The sequence below is a fragment of the Ananas comosus genome, linkage group 10, assembly GCF_001540865.1.
Source record: "Ananas comosus cultivar F153 linkage group 10, ASM154086v1, whole genome shotgun sequence".
Classification (NCBI taxonomy): domain Eukaryota; kingdom Viridiplantae; phylum Streptophyta; class Magnoliopsida; order Poales; family Bromeliaceae; genus Ananas; species Ananas comosus.
The window spans coordinates 1,529,012-1,543,741 of record NC_033630.1 but is presented as its reverse complement, the minus strand read 5'-3'; the positions used below and the strand labels follow the sequence as shown (position 1 = coordinate 1,543,741).

The 14,730-nt window shown below is 35.0% G+C and overlaps 1 protein-coding gene across 1 annotated transcript; it reads right to left on the bottom strand.

The window, feature by feature from the left end:
• On the bottom strand, positions 4,978 to 7,582 carry LOC109716188 (1-aminocyclopropane-1-carboxylate synthase 7). The gene is made up of 4 exons (XM_020241517.1): positions 7,066 to 7,582; positions 6,684 to 6,812; positions 6,281 to 6,441; positions 4,978 to 6,182 (listed from the first exon to the last, which is right to left on the bottom strand). Exons 1-4 carry the CDS (start codon positions 7,231 to 7,233, stop codon positions 5,312 to 5,314), a joined length of 1,329 nt encoding a protein of 442 aa, XP_020097106.1. The 5' UTR covers positions 7,234 to 7,582; the 3' UTR covers positions 4,978 to 5,311.

Sequence of the window (14,730 nt, the reverse complement as noted above, 5' to 3'; positions counted from 1 at the left end):
GTGTCCTAAAGTTGCAAGTCTACTATAAGTACTTTTGTGCATCACCTATGCAGGGGCTTATCTGATTGTAATTATATTTCACTTCTTTTTCTTTCCTATTTAATTTAATCAACAATTAAATGGCTAATGGAGTTGACCTTCTCGATAAATCTCGAGTAACATTTTGTCAACCTCAACCATTACCCCTTTTTTTTTTGATTTTTTTTTGTTGTAGATGTCGATGAAGTCAATTCAAATGACAGGCTGTTCTGTGGCTAGAGTGCAACAGTGGTCACTGATCTTTGCATCAGTATTTTAATTTTGTGACATTGATATGTTAATTATTGGCATGTTTTGATTGAAGGTGTAGATCCTAAGCGCTAATCGATTATCCCAAAAATACGTACTGATAGAAAAGACGCATCCATCATACTTAAGAACTTAGCCACAACGCTCGCGATCTTCAACCTGACTCAACCAACCTGAACATTGGGTCCATTGTTGGGTCTTTTGTCATTAGGTCTATTGTGGGCCACATCGCTACTCAGCTTATTAGGCTAATCCAACTTAATTTATTAGCTTCCTGAATCTATTATCGCGGGGCAGAAACTTGAATCTATTTTAGTTCAATAATAACTAGCCAAATAGAAGAGTCTATATATAATGAGCGGTACAAAGGAAAAGAGAGAATTTCATGAAATATTTTGAAAGAGCTGCGAAAGATACCAATTTAGCGAGAAACTGATCAGAAAAGACAGATGATATATTGGAAGCTATTACAAAGGACTATGACAACATATGACAACCTATATAAATATGTTTTATTTCGAGGAGAGATCTAAGACTTGAGCCTATCAAAAACTGATACATGAACCCTGAGACATTAGCTGCATTAGATGGAGAATGATTTGCGATTATTTAGTAATGTATTTTGGAGGATGTTACGCTGGAAAAAGTTTAAGTTGCTGTATCATGCATGGCATTTTAAGTAGCTCATTTGTTAATTATTGTCGACAAAATGACTTATATTGCAGGCTAATTATGTGCTATTATGCTGTAACTTTTTGGACTCTACTTTTAAATTCTGTAATCACCTTTTGAACCACCTGATTATTCTTTTCTCTTGTTTCGGGCTTCAATATTTATTGACCCCAAAACTGATATTCTTGTAATATTCCAATATTAGTCCAACTTTTGGTGGAGGTTCCTTGTGTGAACACAGTTGTGCACATTGTTGCTTTGTTATGATATTAAGTATGTCAGATGCTGAGGCACATTGAATGCCATTCAATTTGTATATGACAAGCTTATCTGTTCTGTGGAAAATTCTATGTTATTAGTTGCATTTTGCAATCTTTTATAATTTATGAGTTTTCCTTTTTGTGTCCTTAAAGCAATTAACTAACTATTCACATAATCCATACGAAGTTACTGTTGTTAAGAATATGACATACTAAAAAACATGCATACTTGATCTTTTGAGTACGAACAAGATGAGAACTTAGAAATAGAGTGTAAATCCATTAATCGGACTTATATATGTATTTAAACTCGGCCAAATATATACTTTATTGACATCTGTAATAAAATTTCTTTGTTCTAGATGAGAATTTGGACTCCCCTGTTATTCTACGTAAACTGTAATCAGATTTTAGTTAATATTGTTTAACTTGATAGTTTACAAAGTTCTGTGCATCACACATTGAGCTTCTATGACTCCAAGTTAATGTCCTACCACATGTGATCATCCCTGGACTTAACCATCTGATCCTACCAGAGCACCATAATTAGGTGTGGTTAGGTAGGTGTGCTTGGGCGAAAATAGTATTAGCTAATAGGGTCGATCCTTCAGAAGTCCAAGTCCTCGTGCTGCATCCCTTCTTTTAGTAGATTTCAAAGAATAAAATAATTTTCGTGCCTCCACTTGTCACGACAAAAACAACTTGCAAAGCAGAGATTGTTGTGCATACACAGTAATTGTTCCACCATTTTTTTTCACTTCCTTTTTCCTATCATTCTCATGCAAGCTTCTATAGATAGTAAGGGCCAACCTCTTAATCTCATTAATTTGCTTTTCTTGACCAACATATTAGGGAACCATGACCTTTTAAATAAATGATGGGCCAACTCAAATGTCTTATGCTCTCCTACATGTTTCATTTAACTAATCAACCATTACTACCTTCGTTATCTCGCTTGCGAGTCGCAAAACTCCGGTTAAGTATTCCTTTAGTACCTGCGTCCGCATGTGGTTGTTACTTAGCCCGAGAAAAAGGTTTTGCCAACTCTTCCCAAATTCTTCTTGGCTACATCTCATGTTGACATATATTTGGGTTATGTGGTGTTATGCTCACCAATGATTTAAGGGTTAGTTCTACAGGATTATTAGAAAATTTATGAACATAACATCTTATTAGAGTACTAAATCCTCACTTTTAGTAGACAAGCTTGTCTAAGAAGAGAATCTACACCAGCATATCACTGCAAGACCAGCTCTATTTGTTCTATTGTTGAGATACAGGGCATACAAAAGTGAATTAGGGGAATATAATGAGCAAAGGAAATGCTTCTGCCTTTTGCTACAGCTGTTTACTTTGCAAATAGCTTCCCCTTGCCCTTTCAGTGGGTATTGGAAAATGTGGTCATGTTTTTACATTGCTGGCTCAAGATAAACTTTGGAGATTATTGTAAAACTAGGCCTTCAATCTGTGACCTAAGGAGATTAATTGTTTATTTCCCCTGTGACTTCCTAGGATTGATAGTTTTCTTAAGTATATTAAGTATAACGACCAATCCGTTAGCAATAATAACTTGGATTCAAACCACCAGTCCAAAATACTTAAACCGAGTTAATATTAATAGTGTGCAAGACTTCACATAATCTAATCAGAGTCATTTTTTCATCCGATATGGGACTATTGAAACGTTACAAACTCTCTCTGTTTTAATCTTTGACGTTCTAAAGGTGGCTCCTACGGATTCAAGAGGTGACTCTCATCAAATTTGTTGGTGTAGCACTTTACGCCGCATAGCACTCAACTCTTACATTTTTGGCTGGTATTCGGCTCTGATACTAATTGTACAGATCTGACCAACTAGCAATAATAACTCATTGGATCTAAACCACCAGCTCAAAATGTATAAATCCAATTAATATTATTAGCGTGCGAGATTTCATATAATCCAGTCAAACTTATTTTTTTATTCAGTGTAGAATTATTTGGGCGTTACAATAAAACTAGTCCTAAAAGTAACCTTAGCTCCTATATGGACCCAGCCAACCCAATTGTTAGTACCTGCCAAGTTAAAACATTTTTTATTTCTTTTTCGCTTCTTAAAATTCAACTCTCGTGGTGCTTGTTTGGCCCTGTTACAGAGAATAGTATGTTTTAATGAGGTGTATATATATATATATATACATTATATTGCATCCTCCTCAATAGCTTTTCTAGACATAATCAGAAGTTCTTTAGTGCTATTTCTACTTTTCGGCCTCGGAATCACATTTTTGGTACAAAAAAACAAAAAAAAAAAAAATTGAAACGGGCTTAATTGTTAAATATTTTATTATAGATAATTATAACTGAAAACAAAGGAGAAGTAAAATCAATCTGGCTCAGAACCCGGTATGTGTTGTTTGGGTCAAACAAATAAATATGGATGTGCTTGGTCTTATCCTAGTTACTGAGGACACTGTTTAATCGCAACTAATCTTGATACCAAGTAGTAATCCCCTGTTTTTCTTACTTTGTAATAAATATGGCAAAAAAGTCATCATATTATTATATTATTTTTATCTCAAAGTAAATAGCACCATGTCAACCATCATTAATTGCTCCGTGTTGCTCCAAAGGAGTTACTGGCTATTTGTACGCACAAAAGTAAGATATAAATTTTATATATACAAGAATTTAGAAATTTTTTAAAAACCTTTGGATACTGAAAGAAAAAAGAAGATTGATAAATTAGTGTAAAAATATTGGTCATTAGATGAATAACGTGTAAAATTTATACCTGAATTTTAGGTATATAAAAAACATTGCTTAAAAAATAGTAACACACGTATGTGGTCGAAATAGTTTATTCATTTTATATATTTATCAGCCCAATCTCTCTGCTCCTAAATGTCAAAATGAGGTATATAAAAAACATTGCTTAAAAAATAGTAACACACGTATGTGGTCGAAATAGTTTATTCATTTTATTAAAGGCATTAAACAGCTGCATTACACAATGTACATAAATATATACCTCATTTTGACATTTAGGAGCAGAGAGATTGGGCTGATAAATATATAAAATGTTATGGATAGCAAGTGTATTATCCTCATATTACCATTTACCACTTGGTTATTGTACAACTCACTTCTCCGGAAAGTGCACTTCAGATTCTGATTTTTTTTTTAAAAAAAAAATAATAATTTGTCTTATCAGCTAATTTTTTAAATTGTGTTTGAAACAAAGCTAAAATTAATGAGTAATTTGGTGAAATGAGATTTATTTTGATGGTCTTGTGACTGAAGTGGCGTACATATATATCTTAAGGTTCAGAAATTAGCTGCAAAATATTAAAGTGAAAAGTGTATGCACCATACCAAGTTGCAATTAATATTGGGAATGTTTTTTTTTTTTTTTTTTTTTGAGAAAGATTAATATTGGGAATGTTAAAAGGACTACTGCACACACTTTGCCCTATTAAAAGAATCCCAAAAGCTATTTTGCTTTTGAACAATCAAACAAGTAATTCAAAGAAGTAAATATATGTATACTATCCCACTGCTGAGGAGAGGCTCCCATCATTTCAGAAAATGAAAGCTGGTCTCAGTAGACCAGCGATTATTCACTTATTCATGAGTCAATTGACTAATTAAGACAAGGAAAGAGAGGTGAAATTCCTTTTTCAACAGTAATTCAAGGAAAAATCTCTACAGTGACATTTTGTATATATTCAAAGATATATAACTTGTGTCAGACAAAATTGAAGCTACAAGAATATTCTACAGCTAATTGGCTTGTTAATTGTTCTCAATAACATTACAAAGATGCAAAAGGATTAAACCTTTCAAATATGGAGAAGGAAAAAGGAAGGAGAGGGATCTTCTTAACCACCCCCTTCAAAACATAACCTTCCCCAAAAAAATCAAAAAAAAGAAAGAAAGAAAGAAAGAAAAAATACATGGATTCTGATTCTTCTGAGGGGAGAAGCAAGCTGAAACAAATGATGTTGCCATCAAAAAAGAGGAAAAAAAAAAGAAAAAAAAAGAAGAGTGATCAACAATAAAGAGATACAAATTAATAAGAGCATATCTAAATTACTAGCCTAATTAATTAATTAATTAATTAATGACTTTATTGTCTTGCTCTTCTGCGTGAAATCATATATCCTTGTAAGTGCAACTTCCAGTGTGTGGAGGCTCATGTTGGCAAAGCAAACCCTAAACCACCCAGGCTCAGAGCAGTGGCATGAAGATCCTGGTGATATGTTGAGCCTCACCTCATGCAATATCAGTTTCCACAGCCTGAGCTCCCCTTCTCTCGTCTGCTCCTCCAGCAGTGGCCCCAGATTCATCCAGCAGAACAGCCCGGCATTCCCTTGCAAGCACTCAATCCCTGCTCTCTCCAGCCCTTGGATTATGTACTCGTACCTCCTCTTCAGCCTCTCCCTGTTGGTCCTTATGTAGTACTTTGTGAACTCCTCGTCCGACAGCATCGACGCCAGCGTCTTCTGAGTCTGCGACGACACGAGTGTGAAGCTCGACATCCTCCTCGCCGTGGTCACCACCCTATTGTTGTATGAATAGATCGTCCCAACCCTAAAACCGGGGAGGCCTAAGTCCTTGGAGAGGCTGTAGACAATGTGAACCCTCTCGCAGTTGCGGTAGCCCCGCGCCTCGACGATCTCCGCCACGCTGACGAACTCCGGAGAGGCGAAGACCGAGCCCGAGTAGATCTCGTCGGATATCAAGTGGATGTCCTTCCGGGCGGCGAAGTCTAGTATGTCTTCCAGGACCGCCCTGGCGACCGCGGTGCCCAGCGGGTTCGACGGGTTCGTCAGGAGAACCCCTCTGACTTTCATCTCCGCCGCTTCTGCCTTGGCGTAAGCGGCTTCTAAGGCTTTGAGAGTGACTTGGAATCCGTTTGAACTGTCGCATCGGATTGGAACGATGTTCACGCCGGTTCTCCATCTCAAATCTCTATCGAATCTGCTTAAACAAATAATAACAATAATAAATGAATGAATGATATTGATATTAGTTAGTTAGTTAGCTAGCTAGCTGGGGTTTAGCTAGCTGTTACATACCCTGGATAATACGGAGTCGGAATCAGTAAAGCATCTCCAGGATCTGCTAATATGAAAGTCAATAGCTCATTCGCGGCGGTTGCGCCTGCCGTGAGAACAATCCGGTCCGGGTCGAATTTAGCCTTTCCTCCTCTTATTTGCTCCATAAAACTTGCCATTGCCTGAAGAATTAAAATAAATAATCTCTAAACATATTAAGTGCTTAATTATGAAAGAGTACATATATATATATATAACTAACTAACTTGAAAGTGATGGTACAAAACCTGTGTACTTAATTCCTAACTTTTTATCATCATCATTAGATTCAATAATGCATGGACCGTGTAGTATATATATATATATATATATATATATGCATAACAAAGGATGCTTAATTAATTTGGATTTAGTTAATATATACCTTTCTAAAAGTTTTTAGCCCATGGTAGTCCTGGAACAAGGCATTTTCCCTGAAGCTGGAGATTCCATTTCCCCAGTTGGAAGCCTCTGGGTGCTGCTCCAAATAATCCTCAAGGAGGTCAAATGAAACCTGCTCATATATATATATATACCAAACAAGGGCAAATGGTCATTTATGTAAACTCCTTGTGTGGGGGTTAATTATATATGGGGGGAAAGAGACAAAGTGCTTTCTTGTACTGCAGCAGGAGCTAGCTTTAAAGTTTTAAGATTCAAAGTTGTTATCATTTGCTGCAGCATGAGAAACTAATTACTTGGTCATGATCTCTTCCTGTTGAGATTTGAGAACTGGGAATAAAGGGTAAGTGTAAAGTAGAGCTTACTTGGTTTTCTGCTAGGCCCATTTGGATGACCCCTGAGGGGTTATTAACAGGATCATAGGGGTCTTCATCATAAGCTTTCCACCCAGCAAAGTAGGGGGAATCCTCTCCATGTGTGTTAGAAGTAGCGATCTCTGATAACTCAACCCTGTGCCCAACAACCTTGTTCATGGCTAGCTCTTGGGAATTGACTTAGGACTAACACACTTTTAAAAGGGGGCCTCTCTCTCTTGGGAGATGTATATAATAGTGGGGCTTGAATACAAACACTCCAAGAAACTCATGCTATTGGAGGCCTCTCCCAAACAACTCCTATTTATAAGTGGTGCTCAAACTCTCATGTCATTACAAGTAGGAGTAAAAAGAAATTAAAAAAAAAGCTAAAGAGAGCTAATGATTGGTCAAGGCCTTAACTAGACCTAAATTAGAATACCCTTCTTTTCCAAAAGGGCTTTTATCTCTTAATACAGCTGTTTTCCTCCACCTCTTGCGTCTCAAAAATTTAAGAAGCTTCCCCTAATGCTTGCTTTTATTTTCATGATAACTCTTTCATATCTATATATATAGATGAGGGTGGTTGATGGGATAGCTGTTCATCTAATCTTTCTTTTATATTTCTATGGGCTCATTGCACAGTTGTAAGCCATAGTTTGAAAGTTACAGTTCACTTTCTTGAAAGTTACAGTTCACTCTCTCTCTCTCTCTCTCTCTCTCTCTCTCTCTCTCTCTCTCTTTGTGGTTGTTTTGTGCTCACAGGAAGAGGGGTTCACACTCAGCCCATAGAGTAGCTTCACACTTTTGGAAATCCAACTTAGGGCATGTTTGGTCCTAATGTAATGTAGGATGTACTACTGTAGTTTGATAAGTAGTAGCAGGAGAGCTGCGGAAAGCTATGCGTACATTCAATAACTTCTTTCCGTAGTAAATTTAGAAGCTTTAAATTAAAGATTCTATTTTTAATTTTCGAATCTTATAATCTCTTTTTTTGTTTTTAATCACACCAAAATTTTTAGAGATTATTTATTTGTCAAACGGTCCATATAAAATGACTATAATTGAAAGCTAAAGCAGTAGTAGTACACTAGTACCCAAAAAAAAAAAGAAAAAAAAACTAATAAGACAAATTTATAATGTGTCCAAAGGAAAAAAAAGAAAAAAAAGAAAAAGCATGGTGTAGGGTTTTGTAACTCTCCACGTCACGGGTTTGATGGAGCAGCTAGCTTGTAATTGAACTACTACTTCAAGTAAGAAAAGTATATGGTTTACTGGTGTTCGTCCAAAGAAGGAAAAATTTAGGAACATGGTGGAAACACCTCTATTTAGGTAGAACCGTCGATCGAAGCTTTATGGACATGGCATAAAAATGTTCCAAAATTTTGTTGTTTACATTTTATCCACTGATTTATGCATGCTCCACCCACTGATTTAGAGCGAAGAGGTTAATACTATGTTCTATAGAGAAATTGCAACTATATATTTGCCATGTTTGCACCAATACTACTAAAAAGGATCGATTATCTATGTTTATTAGGCTACATTAAGGAGGCCCTTTTGTTTCCCATTTTTTCGGTGTTTTTCCTTGTCTTTTCGCTGTGATACAATTTCAATGCTTGTTCCTCTTTTGTAGCTCTACTCGAACCTGCTCATCTTGTTTTTTATTTTTCTAAATTTCCTATAATTAACGAGTCTTAGGATTTCCCTACTTTAAAATCTTTTTGGGAAAAGAAATAAAAAGATTAAAAATGCTTGGGGTGGGCTAGGAGTTGATTTTGGGCCAAGTCTCTCCCACGTGAGTCAGGTTCAGGTTAGTTCACATCTGGCGTGCCGTGTTGGGTTCAGTTCAATGGTTCTTCTAGAACATTCCTGATCACCCATGCACCGGGGGTTCGAACCAAATTGCTTCCTTGATAGTTTCCATCCACTGGGCGTTTGGATCAATCACGGCACGGCCACGAATCGGAACCCGCGATCTCCGCCAAAATCTTTACTGAGCTTTTAGAAGGATTTTAATCGAATAATTTTAGTCAAACAGCATTTTTTTCATACATCCTAAAACTCAAAAAGAGTGCAAAAAGTAGCCATGCATTGCATAATATATGTGGGTTATTTTTCCACTTTGTAGTGAATCTCCTTGCACCAGGAAAAGTAAACAAAGAGGATATAGGTATACAATATTACAATGGAAAATTAAGGAACATTGTGGTTGTGCAAATGTATAAATTAGCCTGATCTCTCTTTTCTCTCTCCTCTATTAGATGGACACCTTTTCGGTGGGACTCCCCAGTACCCAAATTAAGCAGCAGTTGGGAAGAGCACAAGCCAGTGACTGCAAGACTGGAGCCATTTTTAAAAAGCCCTGCATGATCCGCAAGGCTACTATTATACTTGTCTGTGGGAAATAATATGTGATTTTATAATTAATTAATCTAAGTGTAGAAAGTAAGTGCTCATGATATATTTTTTTAAATTTAAATAATAATGGTGGTTTCGACTGTTGGCTTAAAGGGCCAGCATCTGCCATGTGGTGAAAGGGTGCAGGTTGATTCGAAATGACAGAAGATCGAATTATGCTGAGTCATGTTCGAGGTGATGTAAGGTTAGTTGGGTCGAGTAACAGTCGAAATCCGTGGTTTTGTGTCTTTATATTTTACGTAAATTAGTTGCATCTTTCTAATAATTTGAGTTTTTGAAATTAATGATTTGCGTCAATGATCCGACATCGACGAACTACAACTTCTGCAGAACTGTTAGTTAAGTATAGCTATTTGAAAAGGTGCCATTTAAACTTTTGTTTTTTCATATTTTTGTTGAAATTATTTTGAATTGGAGTTACTTTTGGAGTCAGGAAGCTTCTTTCAGCTTGGCCTTTGTTTGATATGTGTTAAGGTGTTGTTTCTCAAAGAGAATAACCTATCCAAGAAGCTAGACCAAAACGACATCACTCTACCGACGGTCCCTAATGTAAGTCGTAAAGGACTTGGTGATCGATAATCAAAGGTCCAAGTTTAAGTCCTACTTGATTCACATTTCTAGCTAAGTTTATTTATAAAAGAAATAAACGAGATGAATAACATATTATCTTTCTCTTAGGAAAAAAAAAAAAAAAAAAGACATCACCTCGAGAAAAGTTGAAAGCATCTATTGTAAAAGAAAATGCGGAGGCTAAATCTCACCGATGAATCCACCGACTTTTAGCCAACTTTTACATGGGTTCTCAAACTTTAGGCTAGATGTTCAACAATTTGAACTTTTGGAAGCATTCCACTTTAGTTCTCCATTCGTGTTTGCAATTAGAGCAAAATTTCTTTCCTATGCCTGATGCATCTGTACAAATTTTAGGTTAGACGTTCAATAGAGTACTTCTCCTGCCTCTATTCAAATAGCACTCTGTCTCTTATTATATATTGGGAATGCTTTAATTAGTTGCAGCAATTTGATTGCTGAGACAACAAACTAAATGTTCATCGTTCATCGAGATTGCTAATCACCTGTTATTACTTGTTGACAAGCATTCGCTTTTATATAAAAATTTACGCATACTTTTCAAGAGATTTTATATGCTACGCACGCTATGTACACTACGTTTATATATAGATTTCTATATATACTTACGCTTCAACGAGATCCAAGGTGGTTTTGTGATCAGCTTTGTGATGGTTTTGCTATAGTCTTAGCCTAAACCAGGGGATAAATTGAGTGGTTTTGGTGATGATAATAACTAGTTGTAACTTGTAAGTAATTAATTAACCGTTAATAACGTAGAGTCTTAGTCTAGGGAGATGTGACGGTCGAACAGAAGAATTAGTGCATGGAATGAGCCGTTAACGTGAAGCCTTGACCATGCCTATAAATGGCTTGTTAATTTTTCCCTCCAATATGCATGTCACGAATCTTGGGCGAAATATAGAAGAGTACTCCTAAGAATGTTTTTGGCTTTAATTAAGATCCCCATAATCATTTTTAGTAAAGCATATAACGAAAAGCATACACTTTATGTTGTACGCAAAACTGCAATAAGTTTTTGAACCTCAAATTTATAGAAGCTTCAAATTATAACTTCTGATTTAATTAGGAGCTCGTGTTTTGTTTTGTAGTTGTTAGGGTGGGCGGATATGTTGGTTGTACTGAAAAATTGCTAGTGCAACTATTAATCTTCTTTCAAGCAGCTTTAATCAAACAACGCTTTTGAGAAGATATAGTCATCTCACACAAACCCTTAATAATTCTTCTTCTTAACAACAATTGCCATTTTCAACATTAAAAAAAAAAGAAGCACTGGCCAATTCCATGTTGGAAATGCCTCTAATTACTTTTGACATATAAGTTGATGATGCATCACCAATAAGAATATTCATAAGGATATATATTTATATTATGAATGTTTTGATTTTCTTTTTCTTTTTTTTTTGACGAAATACAAGTTGAACAGCATGGCGTTCGTATTCATATTTTCTTTGGATCATATATAATAACTTACATTACATAACTAATTAACGCATGTAGTACTGATTTCCTATAGATCTAGAGTGCATTAAATGAGCTAAGTAAAAATTAATCTTTGACCCTTCATGAAGATATTTTCCTCAAGAGTTAAAATTAGGAAATATTTGAATGGTTGTAGAGGAAGCACAATAATATAAGTCTAAATATCTTTATGGTCAAAGAGAATTAACCTAGCTAGCTAGCATGACATTTTTATAATTTTAGGTAGAAACTTGCATGGTTTATAATTAGCATTATTTTAGAACAAGACACATATATTCCTCCAATCATTAAGCAATATTCTCTAAAAAGATCTCCTTATTGACAATATGGATTGTCGAATAAAATCAAACAAGAGATACAACATATATATATGATGCATTACAACAATGTCTTTGCATTTTACCACATTATTATTAAAACAAACCATCAAACTTTGTTGTTGAAAAAGTGGACATAAGATTAGCACCTTTCTATAGATTGTGATCTCATCTCCTTATTTTATGAGATATGCGTGATCACGAGTTCGGTGCGCGTGCACGTGTATGTATATAGATTCACAAAAGTTGAACCAAAAAAAATAAAGCCTTTTGTGTATGCAAGGAGTTGAGCACATTTCTACCAATGCAAAGTATAAAACCTATTTGTTATGTCACATAAAGAGGCAATAATAATACCTAACATCTAGCATATATTAAACCAAGATTCCGACGAAAAATATATAATCGATCTCCATTAGAGAAGTCAATTAAGCAAAGAGAAGAAAAATAAAATAAAAGAAGGGATCTTAATTAAAGTTGCTTCTTCTACATGAATTTCCTCTTTCAATGGACTTCATAAAAAATTGGATGCAATATTAATTATTATAGCACCCACTTGTTGCATGCTAAAAGTTGGACAACATGAAGGCATTCAATATAAATCAAAAACTGTTTGAACACTTTCTTTTCTTTTTCTTTCTCGTTTTTCTACATTAAGTGATTCCAACTTTCCTTTTGGGAGCAAAACAATCCCAAACTCATATAAAATGCATATATTTCTTCCTAAGCTGAAGTATACAACTTCTAATTGCCCAAAACCAGGATCTTGTCGCAGATTTTTCTCATAGTTAGGCAAAATTATATCATTCTTTTAAAGCTCAAGACAATTTTAACCATGATGAAGTAGCTAGATGACTTTTTTTACGTAAGAATGTTTTAGTTGGAAACTATTTCTTTTGATGGATATATAGACATAGAGTCTGGCTGGGATACTATCAATAGCACCACGCATTTGATGCTATCAAGTTTTCCGTCGTTATATTTAATTCTTTGACTATTTTCACCCATTAGATTCTACTATTAAACCAACAACTCACTCAACCCTAGAGGGTCCACATCATCTTAACCGTACATTTTTTAATCCAAGGACCGAAAACCTAATAGTGCCAAATGCTTGGTGCTATTGATAGTATTCCAACCTAAGTCTATAGAGTCCAGCTGGGAAACTTGTAATTAAGGAAATCGGTTGTAAAAATAATTCTAATTTATATAATATCTAGAGGAGTAAATGACTAAATATATAACTAGATATATAAATAAATATTTTACAGCTCTAGGGAAAAAATTACATAGCTACGTATGGTTAAAAAATGAAAAAGAGAAAAGAAGAGAAAAAAAAAAAGTTTTAGGAAAAACTTCAAATATCTCTCTTGTGGTTTCACTTTTTATCACTTTAGTACCTGTGGTTTAAAGTGTATCAAGTTAGTACCATATGGTTTTGCACTTTTTCACTTTAGTATCCTGTGGTTTAAAGTGTATCAAGTTAATACCATGCGGTTTCGCACTTTATCATTTTAATTAGTACCATGTGGTTTCGCACTTTATCACTTTAGTACCCTGCGGTTTAAAAACCACAGAGTTCTAACTTAATACAAAAATAAAATTACAGGGTACTAACTTGATACAAAAATAAAATCATAGAGTACTAACTTGATACACTTTAAACCACAGGGTACTAAAATGATAAAGTGAGAAACCACAGGGTACTTGATATACTTTAAAATTATAGGATACTAAAATGAAATAGTGCGAAACCACGTGGGTTTTTTTTTTAAGTTTTTCCAAAGTTTTAATACAAACCATGTTTTTGGAGCCAATATAGAGCTAGCGGTGAAGAGGAGGCCTACGTACGTAAGTGCGTTCCATGGGTACCGGGGCTAGCTATGGCAACGTAGCCACCTCATCCAACTGAAAAAAAAAAAAAAAAGATAAAACAAATAAAAATAATAAAAAATTAGTGGCATCCTCTAATGCAATTTGGTTTGGTTCCTACGACTTAGAAAAATACGTGACGGTGATCTTATTCCCCATCTAAATATTCGTGCTGTAGCTCTCTATACAACCCATGCCAACCAAAAGCTTTGTTGGAATATAACTATATAAATATATATAAACATTGTTCTAATGTTTAAATATAATCTTATGTATATCCTCTCTACGCGGCAACTCAATTCACAAAACATAAAATTAAAGTCCATATTCAAATGGTTATATATTACTACTTGGCTTTAGAGTTCGTGCAATGCTCCAGATTAATTATTCTTGCTATGGGGATTCAGGGCTTTTCGATTCGTACCATTTTAGAGTGATCTATCAGTAAGATCGCAATCACAATGCGTGTCGAAGTGGTTGCAAGTGATTGATATAGAAATACACATGTTGAGCATATGAAAAAAGTTGATTAATTATCTTGTGGATAATTTGAACGGAGAGGAACGGTTTAATCTTTCGAGAGATTGCCCTCAACCTTTTTCTGGTGTTTGGAACGGGTAAAGCTTTTGCTGGCCACCTAAATCGCACCTAGCTCGTTGATTTTTGTTGGTTTTTTTATTTTTTGTCTTCTATTTTTTTTTTTTCCCCTCTGATTTGGTTTTTTGTTGCCTTTTGTCGCTCTCTCTTTCCTACAAAGGCCCTGGCTGCATCCATTATGTAAGTCTAATTTATTTTTCTAATGAATGAAACGGGTAGCGAGCTATCTATTACTCAAAAAAAAGAAAAAAAGAAAAAAGTTGATCATTGCATGATAAAGATATAACATTTATATCCACTTTGGATGTACAACTAACATTGCTTTAAATTATTAAAAAAGCATAGTTTTCGGTAGGTTTTTTGGATGTTGGATTTGATAAAAGGAACATTACACCCC